This window comes from Balaenoptera physalus (assembly GCF_965194825.1).
Source record: "Balaenoptera physalus genome assembly, chromosome: 4".
Taxonomy (NCBI): Eukaryota; Metazoa; Chordata; class Mammalia; order Artiodactyla; family Balaenopteridae; genus Balaenoptera; species Balaenoptera physalus.
In genome coordinates this window covers 97,485,016-97,501,299 of record NC_138891.1, presented here as the reverse complement: position 1 = coordinate 97,501,299, position 16,284 = coordinate 97,485,016, and the positions used below count along the sequence as shown (strand labels likewise).

The 16,284-nt window shown below is 37.7% G+C and overlaps 2 protein-coding genes across 2 annotated transcripts in view; one reads left to right on the top strand and one right to left on the bottom strand.

The window, feature by feature from the left end:
• The window catches only part of LOC309660004 (putative protein ARB2BP), a 302,775-nt gene that overhangs the window by 46,600 nt on the left and 239,891 nt on the right, over window positions 1-16,284 (top strand). The window lies entirely within an intron of this gene.
• IMPG2 (interphotoreceptor matrix proteoglycan 2) overlaps window positions 9,627-16,284 on the bottom strand; it is a 78,334-nt gene continuing 71,676 nt past the window's right edge. The window contains exon 19 of the mRNA XM_082460305.1: window positions 9,627-16,161. Coding sequence (XP_082316431.1) covers window positions 16,078-16,161 — 84 coding nt within the window. The 3' untranslated portion in view covers window positions 9,627-16,077. The remainder of the gene's footprint in view (window positions 16,162-16,284) is intronic.

Below are 16,284 nucleotides of genomic sequence, written 5' to 3'. Positions count from 1 at the left end.
GCTGATGGACAAGCAGAAACCATTTCTAAAGCTGGACATATAACCCTTTCTGCCATAAAGTAGTACACAGTCTAAGCATTTCTGTTTCTATTTAAAGACTCCATAATGCTCCTTGTGCCTAGAACTTGAAATTTTAGTCATCTGATTTTTTTTTCCTTTTCCTCTGCTCCATATCCAACCATTCTTTAAATATTGGCAACTTTGCCCATATAAAATTTCTTCAATGCATTCATTTTTCTAAAATATTCCACATCCCTACCCTCTTCACATCATGCCCAGACTATGGCAACAGCCATTTAACTGTCCTCCTTGCCTCTATTCCTTTTCTATTCTGATAGAAAGGGAAAGAAAAGTCCCAGGAAAGGGAAAGAAGAGTCCCCCAAGTGCTGCCATCAGCATGTTTCTTACTTCCAAAGGCTTCCCAGTGTCTGTCAGAGTAAGTTTACAACGCTCTGTCTGGTGCTCCACATCTTATAGCCACCGCCCCTCCTACCCATCTGAATGTATTGCCCCCAGCTTCCCAGCCTAAATGCTCTGCCCAAGTAGGCCAGTCTCCTCACCTGCCCTAAACAGCTACTCTTGTACTACTCACCCACAATGTCCACCAGAACCTAAATTCAATCTAGGGCCATGTTCAGGACTAACCTGCCTGGTTCAGCCTACTGACCCCACAATGAATTCTTTCTTCCTCTGACTCTCCTGAGCACTAGAGGTAGTCTGCTCCACCCAGTCTTGTACTTGATTTTATTCTGTGTTTGTGCCCTGTCTTCCCAACTAGATTGCAACTCCTTAAGAGCAAAGGTTGTGCTTCATACATCTTTGCCTTTCCCACAACAATATGCTGAGTGTGTAGCAAGTATTTAATAAATAGTTGCTTTTAAAAATATTCTGCAAGCAATGAGTTGGGAAAATCTCTGAAGAAAGGTGAGTCTTGAGATATAATCTAAAGTAATGGGGATGAACTGAGGGGAAGAGATAAACATAGTTTCTCCTTTAATAAAAGTATCAAGATCAAATGAATATTACTCATCGCTCTATACTGATATTTTATATATAATTATTATGGGTTTCTCATTTTGTATAGAGTGTTTATAAATCCTAGTTCAATACAAACTTTTATCAAATAAAACATATATTTTTCTAAACATTAAAGTATGGCCATATACTCAACACCCAAAAGTTTGTAACTCAGAATAAAAAATTATGAATGTTTTTAAATAACTGAAGTAAAAATTCATTTTTTAACAATGATCTTGGGACTTCCCTGGTGGTGCAGTGGTTAAGAGTCCGCCTGCAGATGCAGGGGACACTGGTTCGAGCCCGGGTTCAGGAGGATGCCACATGCCGCGGAGCAGCTGGGCCCGTGCACCACAGCTACTGAACCCTGTGGGCCTAGAGCCCGTGCTCCGCAACAAGAGAGGCCACCGCAATGAGAAGCTCACGCAACGCAGCAAAAGGTAGCCCCCACTCACTGCAGCTAGAGAAGGCCCCTGCGCAGCAAGGAAGACCCAATGCAGCCAAAAATTAATTAATTAATTAATTAATTAACTTTTTAAAAAAAGATAACTTAAAAAAAATGATCTTATATTCAAGTAAAAAGTAAGTCAATATCACAAAACTGACTTGTACTAATTCACCTCGGATTTAAAAAATAATAGATTAAAGGACACCCTGGCCAAATTAACTTGCACCAAGCTCCTAGCAAAGAGGTGAATGGAAAGTCAGGCCTGGACACGCTCTCATGCTGGCCACGGAGAGCCCCTCCATGCCAGCAGCAGGCCCAGCCTGGCCAGCGCCCATGCAGTCAGTCCAAGACCCTGCTTACAGACACGAGGAGACTGGTCAATGGAAAGAAGGTTCTGTGGTTTGATTGCCAAGAAAATGTGATAAGAAAAGCCTTGAAACCTCAATGAAATAAATCTACTTCTAAAAATCTTTCTTAAAGAAACATTCAGAAATACAGAAAATACAATGGTATTCCTTCCATTATTCATTCTGACAATTTTAAAAATCAGAAATAATCTAAAAGTAATCACAATACGTGAATGAATGGCTAATGTAAGTTTTGGTAAAGCCATCCCAGAACTCTCAAAGCACGTGCTGAAAGTGGCCAGACAGGTCACCTAGACAAGTGAAGTAGGCTAGGTGACGTGAAATCTCCTGACTTTAAAATATATTGGCAAGTAATTCAAATATTTGTGAACATCACAAAGGCCAAACAAAATATGTCTACGGGCCAGAGTTAGCCACACACCACCAGTTTGATCTCTGTGGTGAAATGTTTTTGAAAATTATGTGATTAAAGAATTTTTAATAAAAATGCTCTTTGTATAATATTAGGTTAAAAGGAGGAAGGGGAGTGTAGTCCTAATTACTTAAGAGACGTATGTGTGGAAAAAAAGACCAGCAGGGAAAACATCAAAATCACGATAGCTGTATCTGGAGAGAGACTGTGGGATGATTTTTTTTCTTTACACTTTTCTGTATTTTAAAAATTCTCTTCGGGCTTCCCTGGTGGCGCAGTGGTTGGGAGTCTGCCTGCCAATGCAGGGGACACGGGTTCGAGCCCTGGTCTGGGAAGATCCCATGTGCCGCGGAGCAACTAGGCCCGTGAGCCATAACTACTGAGCCTGCGCGTCTGGAGCCTGTGCTCCGCAACAAGAGAGGCCGCGATAGTGAGAGGCCCGTGCACCGCGATGAAGAGTGGCCCCCACTTGCCACAACTGGGGAAAGCCCTCGCACAGAAACGAAGACCCAACACAGCCATACATACATACATACATACATACATAAAATTCTCTTCAAATAAGTATTTATTACTTTATAATATTTTTAAAACTATCTTAAAGAAACATGCATTTTCTCAGCCTTTCTTTTGGTTCAACATTAACGTTGCATCACTAACTGGGCAATGTCCCTAAAAGGGGGCAACTCAGAAAGGTTGACATTTCTTCTTTTGCCCAACCCATCATGTTAAATTTTGTATGTAAAGGGCTGTTTGTGACGCCCTAAAATTGTGAATTGCTATAATGTTGAATAATTTAATATCATTAACGGGTTCGAAATACTGCTGAAGGCAGTTATGAAAATAATGCAAAGAAATAATACATGTAAAGCACTCAGCCCAAACACACTCAGTAAATGGTATTCCGAAATACCTGCCTTTGGTATTTGCCAAATACCTTGTCTTGCTTGTATGCTGACCTCAGCTCACCCTGATTCTGAAACCATTATCTACGGCTCAGTTACTAGCTTTTCTGAACCTACTCCCCACCTCCTTCCTCTGCCCCCATCACCACCTGTGTTTCAGATCCTCATCATCATGAGTGACAGGAAACCATGTTCCTGATCCCTTCCAGGTTCTCCTTGACCAAGCCCCCAACCCCTGGTTATCATAATCCAGTAATAAAAATGTGATTCTAACATCTTCAGGGAAGCTTCGTTCAAATATTGGCTGGAATGTCTTATTTTCTGAAGAGGCCCAGCACTTAGTCCAGATCTGTACACAGAGTAGGCATTAAATGAAAAAAAAAAAAAAAGTAAAAAAAAAAAAATAATAATAATTACATTTATTGAAGAAATGAAAACATATTTGTGGTTTAGAATAAATAATGTGTTCTGCTACAGGTAAGAAGACTACATAAATAAATAGAAATAAGACTAAATAAATAAAGAGGAAAATAACAAATTAGATGTTATTAACATTAAAAACTGACACTCATCTAAAGAAAGAGAAGGAGAGACAGAAAGAGAGAAGAACTCATCTCAAGCATGTATTAAAAACTCCTAAATAAGAAGTCTTCAGATGTTAAAAAAAAAAAAAAGGAAGTCTTCAATAAGAAGATAATGGAATAGCAAAATGGGGGAAATATACCAAAAGATATTTCAAAAAAGAGAGTACAGAATGTTAAGTAAACATATCAAAAGATGCTTGGCTTCTTAGTAGTCAATTAAATGCAAAAGCGTGATACCTGGAATTATCACTCACCAACCAGAAAGTTCAAATGAAAATGACAGGTATTATCAAGTTTGACAAGAATGTGTATAATCCTTGAATCTCATTCACTGCTGCTGAAGATGAAAAATCATACAAATGTTTTGAAAATATTTAGAAATATCTAAAAAGATAAACACAAGAAAGCTATGACTCGAAAATTTTACTACTACGTGTATACTGAACAATAATTTATACACACACCACCAAAGCTCAAGTTCTAGAATTTATATACCAGTGCTGTTCTCAATAGACACAAACTGAAAATCACTCATATTGCAATACACATTGGAATAAATTAATTAATAGTTAAATATTTACATTATGGAATCCTATGCAACAGTGGCAATGCATGATCACAACAACAGGCAACCATATAGGCATATTCACAAACAACATAAAATAAAAAAGCCCAATCCAAAAGTGAAAAAAAAAAAAAAAAAAAAAAAAAAAAACAAATATTGGCTGGAAGTTTGTAAAGTGTGTGTTTATCATAGCCTGCTTTCCCTTCTTCCCTTTTTGCCCCCAATTAGCTAATGTTTATGACTTATTCTAATCTTTATTTTCCACTCTGCACCATTCTGGAACTCTTTGGAGAAAAGGTATTTGGAGATTTAGAAGAGCATGTTCTCTTATCCTCAGGAATAAATGAGATGAGACAGTGGATTAATCCTGAGATAACCAGGTGACTTTTCATGAAGCAAATTCACCTATATTTACCTTTATGTTTTGATTAGACAAATAAAGAAGTTATTTCGCATTTTCCAAACCCATGTCAGGAAGGTATAAAATTTTACCATGGGTCAATGAGGATTGCCTGTGGTCATATTTTTCAATAATTCCAGAATCACGTAGGACCCTCAAACAAGTAGTAGACCTTCAAAGATAGGCATATCAAAGAGAACCACAATATTGTTACAAAAAACTTAATTCCTTTGGGAATGTAAATTTGATGATAATATTCACGTGTAGACCAGCTGGTTTTTTTTAGTGTTCATCTTAAGAGGAGTGTCTAGTTTAGGGGCTAGGAGGAAAGATGTCATTATTTATCTGCCATATCTTTACTCACCACTTTAACAACAGAATGTACTTTTAGCCTCTGTTTGCAGTCATTTAGCCCAAACGCTCTCCCATCTACCCGACACTGTGCTGCACAGCCTCAGACACAAGCTTTCTGTGAAGGTGATGACTTTGAAGCACAGATGCTGAGCTCACATAGTAACCGTGAGTACACACAGGTCACTACAGCTGGGGCAGAAGAGGATGCCAGAGCTACAAGCCATCAGAAACTCAAAACATGTGGAGGGACAAGAAAGCACATTAAGGGGAAGGGCAAGGTAGAGACATTCCATGTACCCATCAACATAAAAGCACCTCCCACCCCACTGATGGCTGAAACAGGAGTTAGGTTTCCAGGCCTGGGTGGCTTGTGAGTTCTGTATGACACGGTCTAAGTTTTGGCAAGTAGACTAATACTAGAAAATCGAGTCTCATGACACCTTTGTTGGCTAGAATTACTGTATTTTCCAGTCTCCTAGAAAATAAAAAGGCAACTTGAAGCAGGAAAGTTCTCAAGATATTTTACTTGCTGTTTCTGCTTCTGAGGAATAGTTTTATAACTTGGGAATGAGATTATCTGCCCCTTAAATCCGTATAAAAGTTGAGAGGTTAAAAACATCATCTTTCGAGTGACATAATTCAGTAATAAAAGATGGCCTAAACAATGAACATTTTAGGTAATAATTTAACCCAACCTTCCATTCCAAATCAAACTGTACTGGGGACAAAACTTTCTAAGACAATTAGATGTAAACCCTGGAGCAACCAAATTGCAAGTTAACATGTTTGTCTCTGCAGGTTGCCATGTAACTTTCATCTTTCCCCAGTGAGTTCTGGAACAGACAGCAAGGACCTGGCCGTCACTTGGTGCACAGCTGAGCCCTCCCAAGTGGGGGTCAGTGTGAGGTCCTGATGTAAACGTGTATGTGGAGAGCAGCACAGTGTATCACAGGCCAGGGACAAGAAGAAATGATGAAATGCCATCAATCAGTGTGGCCCCCACCTCAGCACTGAAGAAATACTGGCAAAGCCAGTGTTTTTATAACATGTTCACTAACATTATTATAAACCTGCTCTCTCCATCTTGGTTTAATAAAACTGAAAAGAATCACCTGACTTTATAGATCTTTCCAAACTGTCAATTTTATATTTTAAGCCAAAATTAAAGACTGTCCTCAAAATAGAATAATGTCTAAACCTGTTCATTAATGGAAAGTCCATTTAAGCTTGCAGCTTCGCAATTCCAAGTTAAATTCTGATCTTGAAACATCACTGACAAATATGAAAGTAAAATAAGAAAAAATGGAGCAATGGAAAAAAATCTTCCCTGGCTCAAGAAGGTATTTCCAGTCCTCAACATGTGTTTTTGAACTTTCTTTTATGAGGAAGAGAGATCATTCCACTACTGTCATGGAGAGCACTTCATAAGGAAAATAAATTTCTCCAGAAATAAGTTATATTTACATTTACATTTTTAAAAGAAACAGGCAGCATTTTAAAGGGGCAATTCCAACCCAACAGTCTCCTTATCTAGATACTTTCAAGAGTATCATGTGCCCTGGAAACAGGCCATTAAATCCATTTTCCCAGTAGTAACTGCAACATGAACTACTGATTGATTATTCATCTAAAATGAAATTGTCACTAAATGGTAGAATTGTCTACTAAATGGTAGAATGGTAGAACACTCATTTTATCTGTGGCATTCCAAATCCAAATAGTATTAAAGAAGAAAAGGTAAAGAACTATTCTTTCTTTAATTTAGATCATCAACCTTCTCTCATAAGGTACTAAGACACCAGAAACCACAGATTCTTTAAGAAAAAAAAATATTTCACAAAAGCTTTCTGTATAAAAACTTTAAAAACGTGTCCATAGCAAAATAAAAAAGGCAGGGAGAGGGTCACCTTGACCAATTATCGCTAAAAAGCAATTAGAAATTAAACCAGTATCTGTTTTTAGATCAATACAATTTAGTCTTTCCTCAAACTTTGAAATCTTTCTATTTCATTTTTCTGTACCTTCCAAGCAATAGCAATTTAAAATCTGAATCAAAAATGAGTTTCCCTCATTCACTATAGGAAAGAAAATATTTAACATTTGTTTTGTAATCACATAAACTTTTGATGGTTTCATAGGAGCAGTAATACCACCCTCATTGAGTATTTGACAATTATGTGACACTGAGCAAAACTAATATCCATCCCCTAGGAGCATGGAGCCAAATAGACGTTTCCAAGCACCTACATCACAGAAGGGGAAGGATGGAACCTTCATCCTGGAGGAACCTGGCGTGATGCCTTCTCTTTTCAGGGCCTTTCCTTTGGGGCACAGGGATACCAGCCACTCTGCTGGGATTAAATTACTTAAATAGGAAGACAAGCAATCTTCCCCTCATGGTAAACGTTGGGAAACTGAGAGGTAATACCAACATTGGTTGCTGCTATGTACAGGATGAAGAAGATCAATTTTGAAAGTGCACCATCTCTAACTTTCACAAAACATAATTACTAGAACTTAAATAAAACTGACAGGTTTAACCAACTACTCATCCTTCCTCATGGTAGTGTTTTTTTAAAAAAATGGGAAGAACTGAGTCACACCTTCATCCATGCCCTGCTCCCTCATGCCTTTATTTTATTCCGCCCTGCACAACAAAGAAATAAAAAAGGAATTACTTTTTTTAAAAAAAACTGTTTTTTAAGATTAAACGATGCCTTCTGTGTGTCATACTCCCCACTCCAAAAGAAAGTAGAGTTGAATTTGTTCCTACAAACCCACCTGTCTCCACAAGCTCCCCAGTCTTCGCTCCTCTGCCAGCCATAGCACCTGAAGCTTTCTCTACCATCCAGCACCATTCCCCACACTATTCCACCTCTTCATCCTGCTTTCCTCCTTGAGGCTGTGGTTAAGAAATGCAGACAGTTTATTACATCTCAATGTAGTAGTCCATACATTCTGATAGGGTTTTGTAAAACGCTTACTACTTTATGATCTGCGAATTACTCAATGAGAATAAGATTGATATAAATGTATGAATCTGATCTCTTGAAACATTTAGGGTTCTTTTTAAATCTCTATAAACTATTTCTTTAAGAATGGTTTGTAAACCACTCACAGGTGCACCTAATCTGCTTGCTAGTCATTAAACACATATGACCCATTATCTCAAGCTAATTGAATAAATATCGTAGAACAACTCTGCATCAAGCACTCTTTGGTTTCGTGAATAGTAAATGAGCAAGATATGGCCACAACATCAAAGAATTCAGTTTAGTGGGAAGTCAATGACATAAATAAAAAATTACAACACAGCCTTGGTGAATAGCGGAGTGGAAGCATATAAATGGTACAGAAAAAGGCATAAAAGACAGGGGGTTTTTTTGGAGGCTTCTTCAAAGGCCCACCTCCTTAAAATATGCAGACTCTTCCCCAAACCTGCCATGGTGAGTGCAATACTGACAATTAGAGTTATTCATTTGGAATAATAAATTACTCCCAGAAATCCTACATACAACATTCATATTACTTGGAAAAGCATGATTCCTTAATATTGATTATTATATTAGCATAGATTCATTTGTACAAAAAAAAAAGTGGAACACAAGATATGTGGGTGTTTTGGTGAGAGGATAACTTAAACGTCATGGGACACAGTCCATCAAGGACTAGCTCAGAAGAGACATACATTCCGAAGAACCTAGAAAGTGGACCAGCATGGTGAACACATGACCTAAGAGTAACTCGGGCTTGTCCTGACCAGACTTATTAAAAACAGGGTTATTACTCACTGTTTCTTCTAAAATTAGGTCACTAATTAATCTATCAATAGGTATTTATTGGACACATTTCTCCAACTTTGTGTTTTTTTAATACAGTCTTTAGAGTCAAATCAAGACCATCCTTCTCTTTCCTAAGACTGATTTAGGACTTCCTCACGGCCTCTTGCCAGCAAAACAACATGCAAACGTAGGGAAAAAAAACCCATAAAGTTGAGGTTTCTGATGCTGATGCTTAAGTAAGTGGTAGCTGACCTTCCCATGCAAATTTGCATCATACTGCTGTTATACCATGTTTGTGTCTTCTTGTTCTCTTTTAGACAGGTCACCAATTCCATCTCTTGTTACAGGACAGCTGGTGCTAGCTACTCACCCCTAGTCTTTCTTTAATCAACTCCATCAGCTTTCCTTCCACCCCTGCCTTAAGCAAATGAGGAAAAAATGAAAGTTTCTAAGACTTTAAAAGACTAAAGTTCAAGAGAGGCCAAATAATAACTCAGCATTATTAACTATCAACAAAATTTGGGGCAACAGTCGGGCTCTGGGTTTGTCTCCAATTCTCCAGGATCCTCACTACACAAAGGTTCATCAAAGAATGATTATCTTTTCCACACCATGCTCACATTGGGTGGGTGTATCTTTGAGTGGTAATTACAACTGAACTACTGCTACAATCTACAATGTTTTTTTCTAATTGACAAAAAAAAGTAGGGAAATTCTTGAAAGAGAAGTTTATTAATAATGAAAATGGCACGGTTATATATATGAGAAAAAAGACCTTTCAGATACATAAAGACTGTTAAATTTTTATTTCTAATTAGCTAGTATTAAGACTAGAGCATTTCAAGCAAAAAGTACAGTAACATGAGTTTATCTGACCCATACTTTATGTACAGTGTCATTATAAACAAGATGAAAAAGAAAAATCCTTCATTATCCATACTCCACATTGAACATATATTATGGTCACTTCAGAATCATCACACAGTCTGAATACATAAATAATTATACCTTTATTCTCTGATATCATGGTTACATTTTTCCTATTTATTCCCTTAATCACTAAAGAACCAATTATATATAAGTGAAGAAAAAAAAGTCAGGATAAGGAATCATTTAAACCTGGCTGTAACAACAAATTGTGTGTTCTAACTTGTGTCTTATTACCCTGAGGGGAGTGATTTAACCTGTATCTTGTTAACTCATAGGGATAGTATAAGGTTTTACAAAATGCATGACTCAAGGAAATTTCTAGGTAGATTCGTTACTTCAATTACTTTCTAGTACCCTCTCACCTTCCCACCTCCAGCCAGGATCTTCTGTGGAACACAATGCAACTGATTTTAGGATTGTGACCTTCACACCATTTTTCTACATTCATTGCACACTTGGGAATAGAATGAGCTAGGATGCATAACTCACTGCAGCTGGATTGTAAATCTGAAAGGCTGGCCCCACCCATCCTACTGGGAATTGTTAGAAACATTTTAAGAGGAAAAAAAAAAAAAAAGACCCATATTTTCCTTGGCTAAAATATCTCAATTTAATAAAGATAAGTTATTCTCCTAAATCAGCAGTTTTCTTATGGAGTAAATATGTTACCTTCTTTTCCCATTTCAAAATGAAAATTCAATTCACGGGCTGATAGATGTCAAAGTATCCATTATTGAAAACATGGAAATGACACAAAGATACCAGCTGCCTAAAACTCATGAAATGGAAGAAGGCAAACTTATAAAACAAGCATGCAAGTAAATAACTAAATCAGGTATCGTATTTGAGCCAACATGGTTTGAGAGCCTACAAAGAATATTTATGCAATTTTCATCTTTTTGTCAGAAGTAATATTAAGTCAAGGTTGTTCAACTATATTAAAATTTACTACGTGGTAAAAAGCAGGGGGAGAGGAGCAGCCAAGCCATGATGACCAGATACCGCAGGGAAAAAAAAGAAGAGGTGGGAATAAAATCATGTAAAACCTGCACTTGTTTTATTATGTAAAATAAATGGGACTTTAGGGCACATAAATGTGAACAAATATCCTTAAAACATTGCCATGGTGGAAATGGAGACCTATTTATCAAATAAATTCCCCATTATCCACAACCCATGAAAATGAGAATCAGGTTGTATACTCAACTATAAAGGTGATATCTATGAATCCAAAAAAAAAAAAGTTTGAGTTCTTTACCATGCACTGCATTATATTATTTTTAAATAAGGTGACGGTTGTATTAAATATTATATTGCTAGATCAATAAGAATGTCCTAATAATCAGAACATTTCATTCCTCAATCACACAGCCTAAATAAGAACTTATCCTAATACTTTTAGATGACTACATGCCATTAAATTACCTTGGAGAGAGTTTTTTTAAAAAGCTCTTAACCCTGGTGGCACAGTGGTTAAGAATCCGCCTGCCAATGCAGGGGACACGGGTTCGAGCTCTGGTCCAGGAAGATCCCACATGCCGCGGAGCAACTAAGCCCGTGCGCCACAACTACTGAGCCTGCGCTCTAGAGCCCATGTGCCACAACTACTGAAGCCCGCGCGCCTAGAGCCCGTGCTCTGCAACAAGAGAAGCCACCGCAATGAGAAGCCCGTGCACCACAACGAAAAGTAGCCCCCATTCGCCGCAACTGGAGAAAGCCCACGCGCAGCAACAAAGACCCAACGCAGCCAAAAATAAATAAATAAATAAAATAAAATAAAAAGAAGCTCTTTTGGGGTAGTTTGTCCTGTCAGACTGATAGCTCTTTTAGCCCTTTAAATGTGTTCATCTGTGGATCTTCACCATAGAAATGTCATTCTCTGATGTTTCTCACTATTGTTCAGTTATAACACAGTTGGGCCAAAGTCTTTATTCCTGAATTGAGGCCCTCAGGTCTCTCCCTGAGAGTTCAGGAGTTCTTTCCATTTAATAGACGTGGAGCAGACATTCATATAGAGCCAAGAGATTTGCTCTTGCATGAAAAGTTCATACAAACGTAAATTAGAGACAGAGACGTGTCAGAATTCTCAAATTCCCACTCCTCTGCTTGGCTTCTGGAAAAGAACGATCCTCCTTCAGCCCAGTTTGTGCTTCTCCTAAGTGTTCCACATGGTGACCTGCTCCATATCCACTTTATGTCAATCTAGAACTCTGCCAGCAAGCGTTCATTCAAAAGGTTGCCTTCTAGGGTTAATTTATGATAAAAACAAATTTTCTTTTTCATCTAACACAAATAAGTTTAGGGAAAAAAGTTGAGAAACTTCAACAGAAATCTTAGGAAGTTTTACAAATAAAATTAAGCATTAAGTAGTGACAAATGTCATTAATATTTACGACGCTTTAAAGATAATTATCAATTCCCTTTCAAATGGGCCCAGTAGAAAATGCCCCAGCAGTGGCTTGTACCTATGCTGAACTTTTAGAGAATCCATTATATGAGTAGGGAATGAAAGAGAATCCTGGGAAAAGGGAACTACCTACCTATACAAACACACACTCACAAAACCTGTGACCCATACATACTTTGCAAAATACCTGGATACCTTCAATACTTTACAATAGCTTTACTGTGGCATGTACCAGAGATTTAGTTTCTGGTGTCTTCATAATGAGTGAAATTGGCAGTCATCAAGTTGAGGAAAAAAAAAAGTGAACCAAGTATTTTAGCTTATGGTCAATCTATCCCTGGTTAGTTATATCTGGTCAGAAAGAAATCAAAATGTTTAAGATTGTCTTTGACTAACATGAAGATATCTAACATAAAACACCTGTATCAATAATAACGTATTTGCATACACGACTTATTATTAGGAGTGATAGTCATTTTACCCTCTCTGTGCCTCCTCCAAAGCTACCATTCAAAAAGTACTAGGAGAGAGGAAAACTTCCATTTTCAGTTAAAATTTGTATGAGACGTGGCCTTTTCCAACCTATAAAGGAAAAAAGGAAAAAAAAAAGTTTTTAATTGCAATGAAAGTCCTGCCATGTTTCATACAAGCAGGAGTGAATTTAGACACAAGGTATTCACAAAGGAGAAGCTAACCCATACTACATGAGGAAATTCAGTGTTGTTTTCAAAATTAATACACCAGGAACTAGAGGAGAGCCAAGATTTGCCCAGGACATGGTCAGGTATCAGCAGCAGAGTCAGGGAACACATTAGTTCTGACTCGGCCCACCCATCAATCAGCAAAGTATATTCTTAGCACTGTGCTCTTGACCCGACACCCACTCTTTCCCTGTCCACTTGATTAAATTCGTCTGTAGTCTAAGGAGAACCCTCTAAACTTTATACATATGTGTTGTCCTTCACAGCTAAAAAATAGGATATTAACATGATTAACATAATAATGTGGTTTTGATTAATAGGCTCAGGAAATTTTAAAACTCTGGTAGAAGCACAAAGCGCAGGCCTAAATCTATATCCTCCAGCAAAAAGGTTGCTTTTTCTTCAGCAGTTTGATCCAAAAAAGCCTTAATATTTTAGTTAGGTGAATGTCTGACCATAAACTATGTTAAAACTACTTCAAAGTCTTCTCATTCCACCTGAAAATAACAAACATGCTACAAAATATTCAGCTACTAAGCCTAGCTCCTCCTGTAAGAGTCTCACCTTATCTTCTTGCTGGGAAACCTGAGGCGTAGTTATTAAGAGACACCCTTAGAGACTCAGAAGCAGACAGCATATGCAGCCCCAACTCCCAGGCCCGGCTTTTTCCTTATAGAATACTTTCCAGAATTCATACAGTTTTTTTTTTAATTTTTCTTTTTAATTTATTTCTTTTATTTATTTATTTTTGGCTGTGCTGGGTCTTCATTGCTGCACGCGGGCTTTCTCTAGTTGCGGCAAGCGAGGGCTACTCTTCGTTGTGGTGCGCAGGCTTCTCATTGCGGTGACTTCTCTTGTTGCGGAGCATGGGCTCTAAGCGCACAGGCTTCAGTAGTTGTGGCACATGGGCTCAGTAGTTGTAGCTTGTGGGCTCTAGAGAGCAGGCTCAGTAATTGTGGCTCACGGGCTTAGTTGCTCCGTGGCATGTGGGATCTTCCCGGACCAGGACTCGAATCCATGTCCCCTGAATTGACAGGTGGATTCTTAATCACTGTGCCACCAGGGAAGCCCCATTCAGTTTTGATTCCCTTTAAATACAGCTTTTGGTCTTTGTGGGTATAAAAACCATCACATCTCTTACTATATTCTAAAATTTTAAACTAGAAAAAAAATATTTGTGTCCCAAATTTAGTTTTTTTGATAGAAAACTCTTCTTCCAACAGAGTTCCAAATCCAAGTTAATTATATGACATAGGTAATGAGTGAGCTCCATCTTCTCTAGGCTCCTAATCAGTTGTAAAATAGGAGTTTTGGTTAAAGCTCTTCCCTGCCATGAAAAAAACAAAGAGTAATTAATTGAAAAAAATCCAGAATGTACTGAAATGCACTTTTGTTGTAATATATCATCAAGCTATAGTCCTAAAATCACCAATACCTTCTTTCTTTGCAGGAAAGCTGTCCTGTGCTTTGCTAAGTTAAAAAAAAAAAAGAATCCAATCTACAGAGACTATGTAATACTTTTACTGAGTCCTAAATCAAGTCCATTAATATTTTCTTGAGCTACTGGTAGATGAAAACTCCGGACTATGTGAAAAGTGAAAATGTTGTGTGGATTCTGTACCTAACATTTTTTCAATGCCATCTTCCCACTATGAACAACCCCCTTATAGTGTCTGTGTGAACATTCTTTTGTTTCACTGGATCTTCTTGTTTAAATCTTCTTTGTTACATGAATTTTTTAATATATATTTTAATGCCAAACAGTTTACCAGAAGAAAGTGAAACATGTAGTCCGTCTGTCTGTCTCTAATTAGGCTCTCCTGGATCCTCTCTTTGGATTTCTTAGCCTAGATGAGATGCATTTGTAATTCTTGGAACGCAGATGGCTCTGAGGGGCTTATAAAAGGGTCTTAGGAAAGATAAAAAACATCAGTCATGTTCTTTCTATTGGATACCACGGAAGTGGAGCCATAGGCCATCTGCAGCCTAGAGATGCAGAGATTAGCAGGTATCCTGGTCTAAAAGGCACAGTCCCAGTAATATTGCTCTGATAGCATTCAAGCAAGGTTGGCAGCAACTCCCATGGGCTAAGTCAGATGTTTAAAGGAGTCTCTACCATGCAAATGGAATTAGAAAAGCGTCTTCTTTAGTTTCCTTTGACGTCAATTCGTCCCTTCCTATGAGAGGAACCATGCGTGAGGGGCTGCCTATCAGAGAAAGGGGATTTGGAGCAAAGGGGCAGAGGCTCCAATCAGAACCACATGTGTTATCCTGACCCTTGATCAATTTCTTCTATAAGCAGGCATGAATTGCTCTGTTTTTTCTCTTCTAAAAACCTGGTGCCATCATCTGGCCTGGGTGAGACCCATCCATGAGGAAGCACCTTTTTGAGGGCAGCTGTAGGACCAAATATCAAAGCCAAATTATAATCCCACCCACTAAATTCAAGTAACACCTATAAATGTTCTCTTTACAAGATTATTGTATTTTTGTAACCTAAGTCTGGTTATGGATCCTAAGGAACAAGGGGAAAAAAACTACAGACACTTGCCCAAAATGCATGTTGAAAAAAGCAATGGAAAAAGGTAGATTGAAAAGTAAGATGAACCTGCTGTATAGCACAGGGAACTCTACTTCACTTCGCTGTACAGTAGAAACTAACACAACATTGTAAAACAACTATAGCCCAATAAAAAAAAAATTTAAAAAAAAAGATGAACTTAATAAAAGCAAGAGACACACTTTAATGAGATTTGTCTCATTCAAAGCATACTTAAAAGTATCTACAGAGATGGAAAAGGAAGTATATGTTAAAATATGTGAGGATTTATGGCTACTCAAATGGGTGACATCTATATTAATAAGAAAATATGACAGAGCCAGGAAGCTCTAGGCCAGAACAGAGTGTCTTTGTTTTCAATCTTCTCCAGCATTTGCTGTCATTGTGATCTTGAGTAAGTCCCTCCATCTTTTTGAGGTTTCCTTTCCTCATTCATAAAACTTAAATAAGAAACATTCAACTTATAAAGGCATTAGGAGGAATAAATGAGGTAATCTGTGTGGATGTGTATTAACTGAAAAGAACTCAACAAACATTGGTTACCAACAAAACCCATGTCACAGGGACAGGAATTAAGTATTCATGCTTGTGGCACTACTCTAAGGCAAACTTAAGAATCTGGGTAGGGGCTCTCTCTCAAACGCTTACATTTGATGTTCTCTCACAAAAGCTGCAAACTCAGGATCCTTGGCATACAGTTCCAAAATTCTCATTCTTTCTTGAATTTCCTTTAAAAAAAAAAAAAAGAAGAAGAAAGAAAAGGAAAAGAAAGTTTTTCTACATTGCATTAGAAAAACTTTAACAGCTTTTTAAAAAAGAGGTCTAATTTTTATAAGAGATTGTGGCTTTCT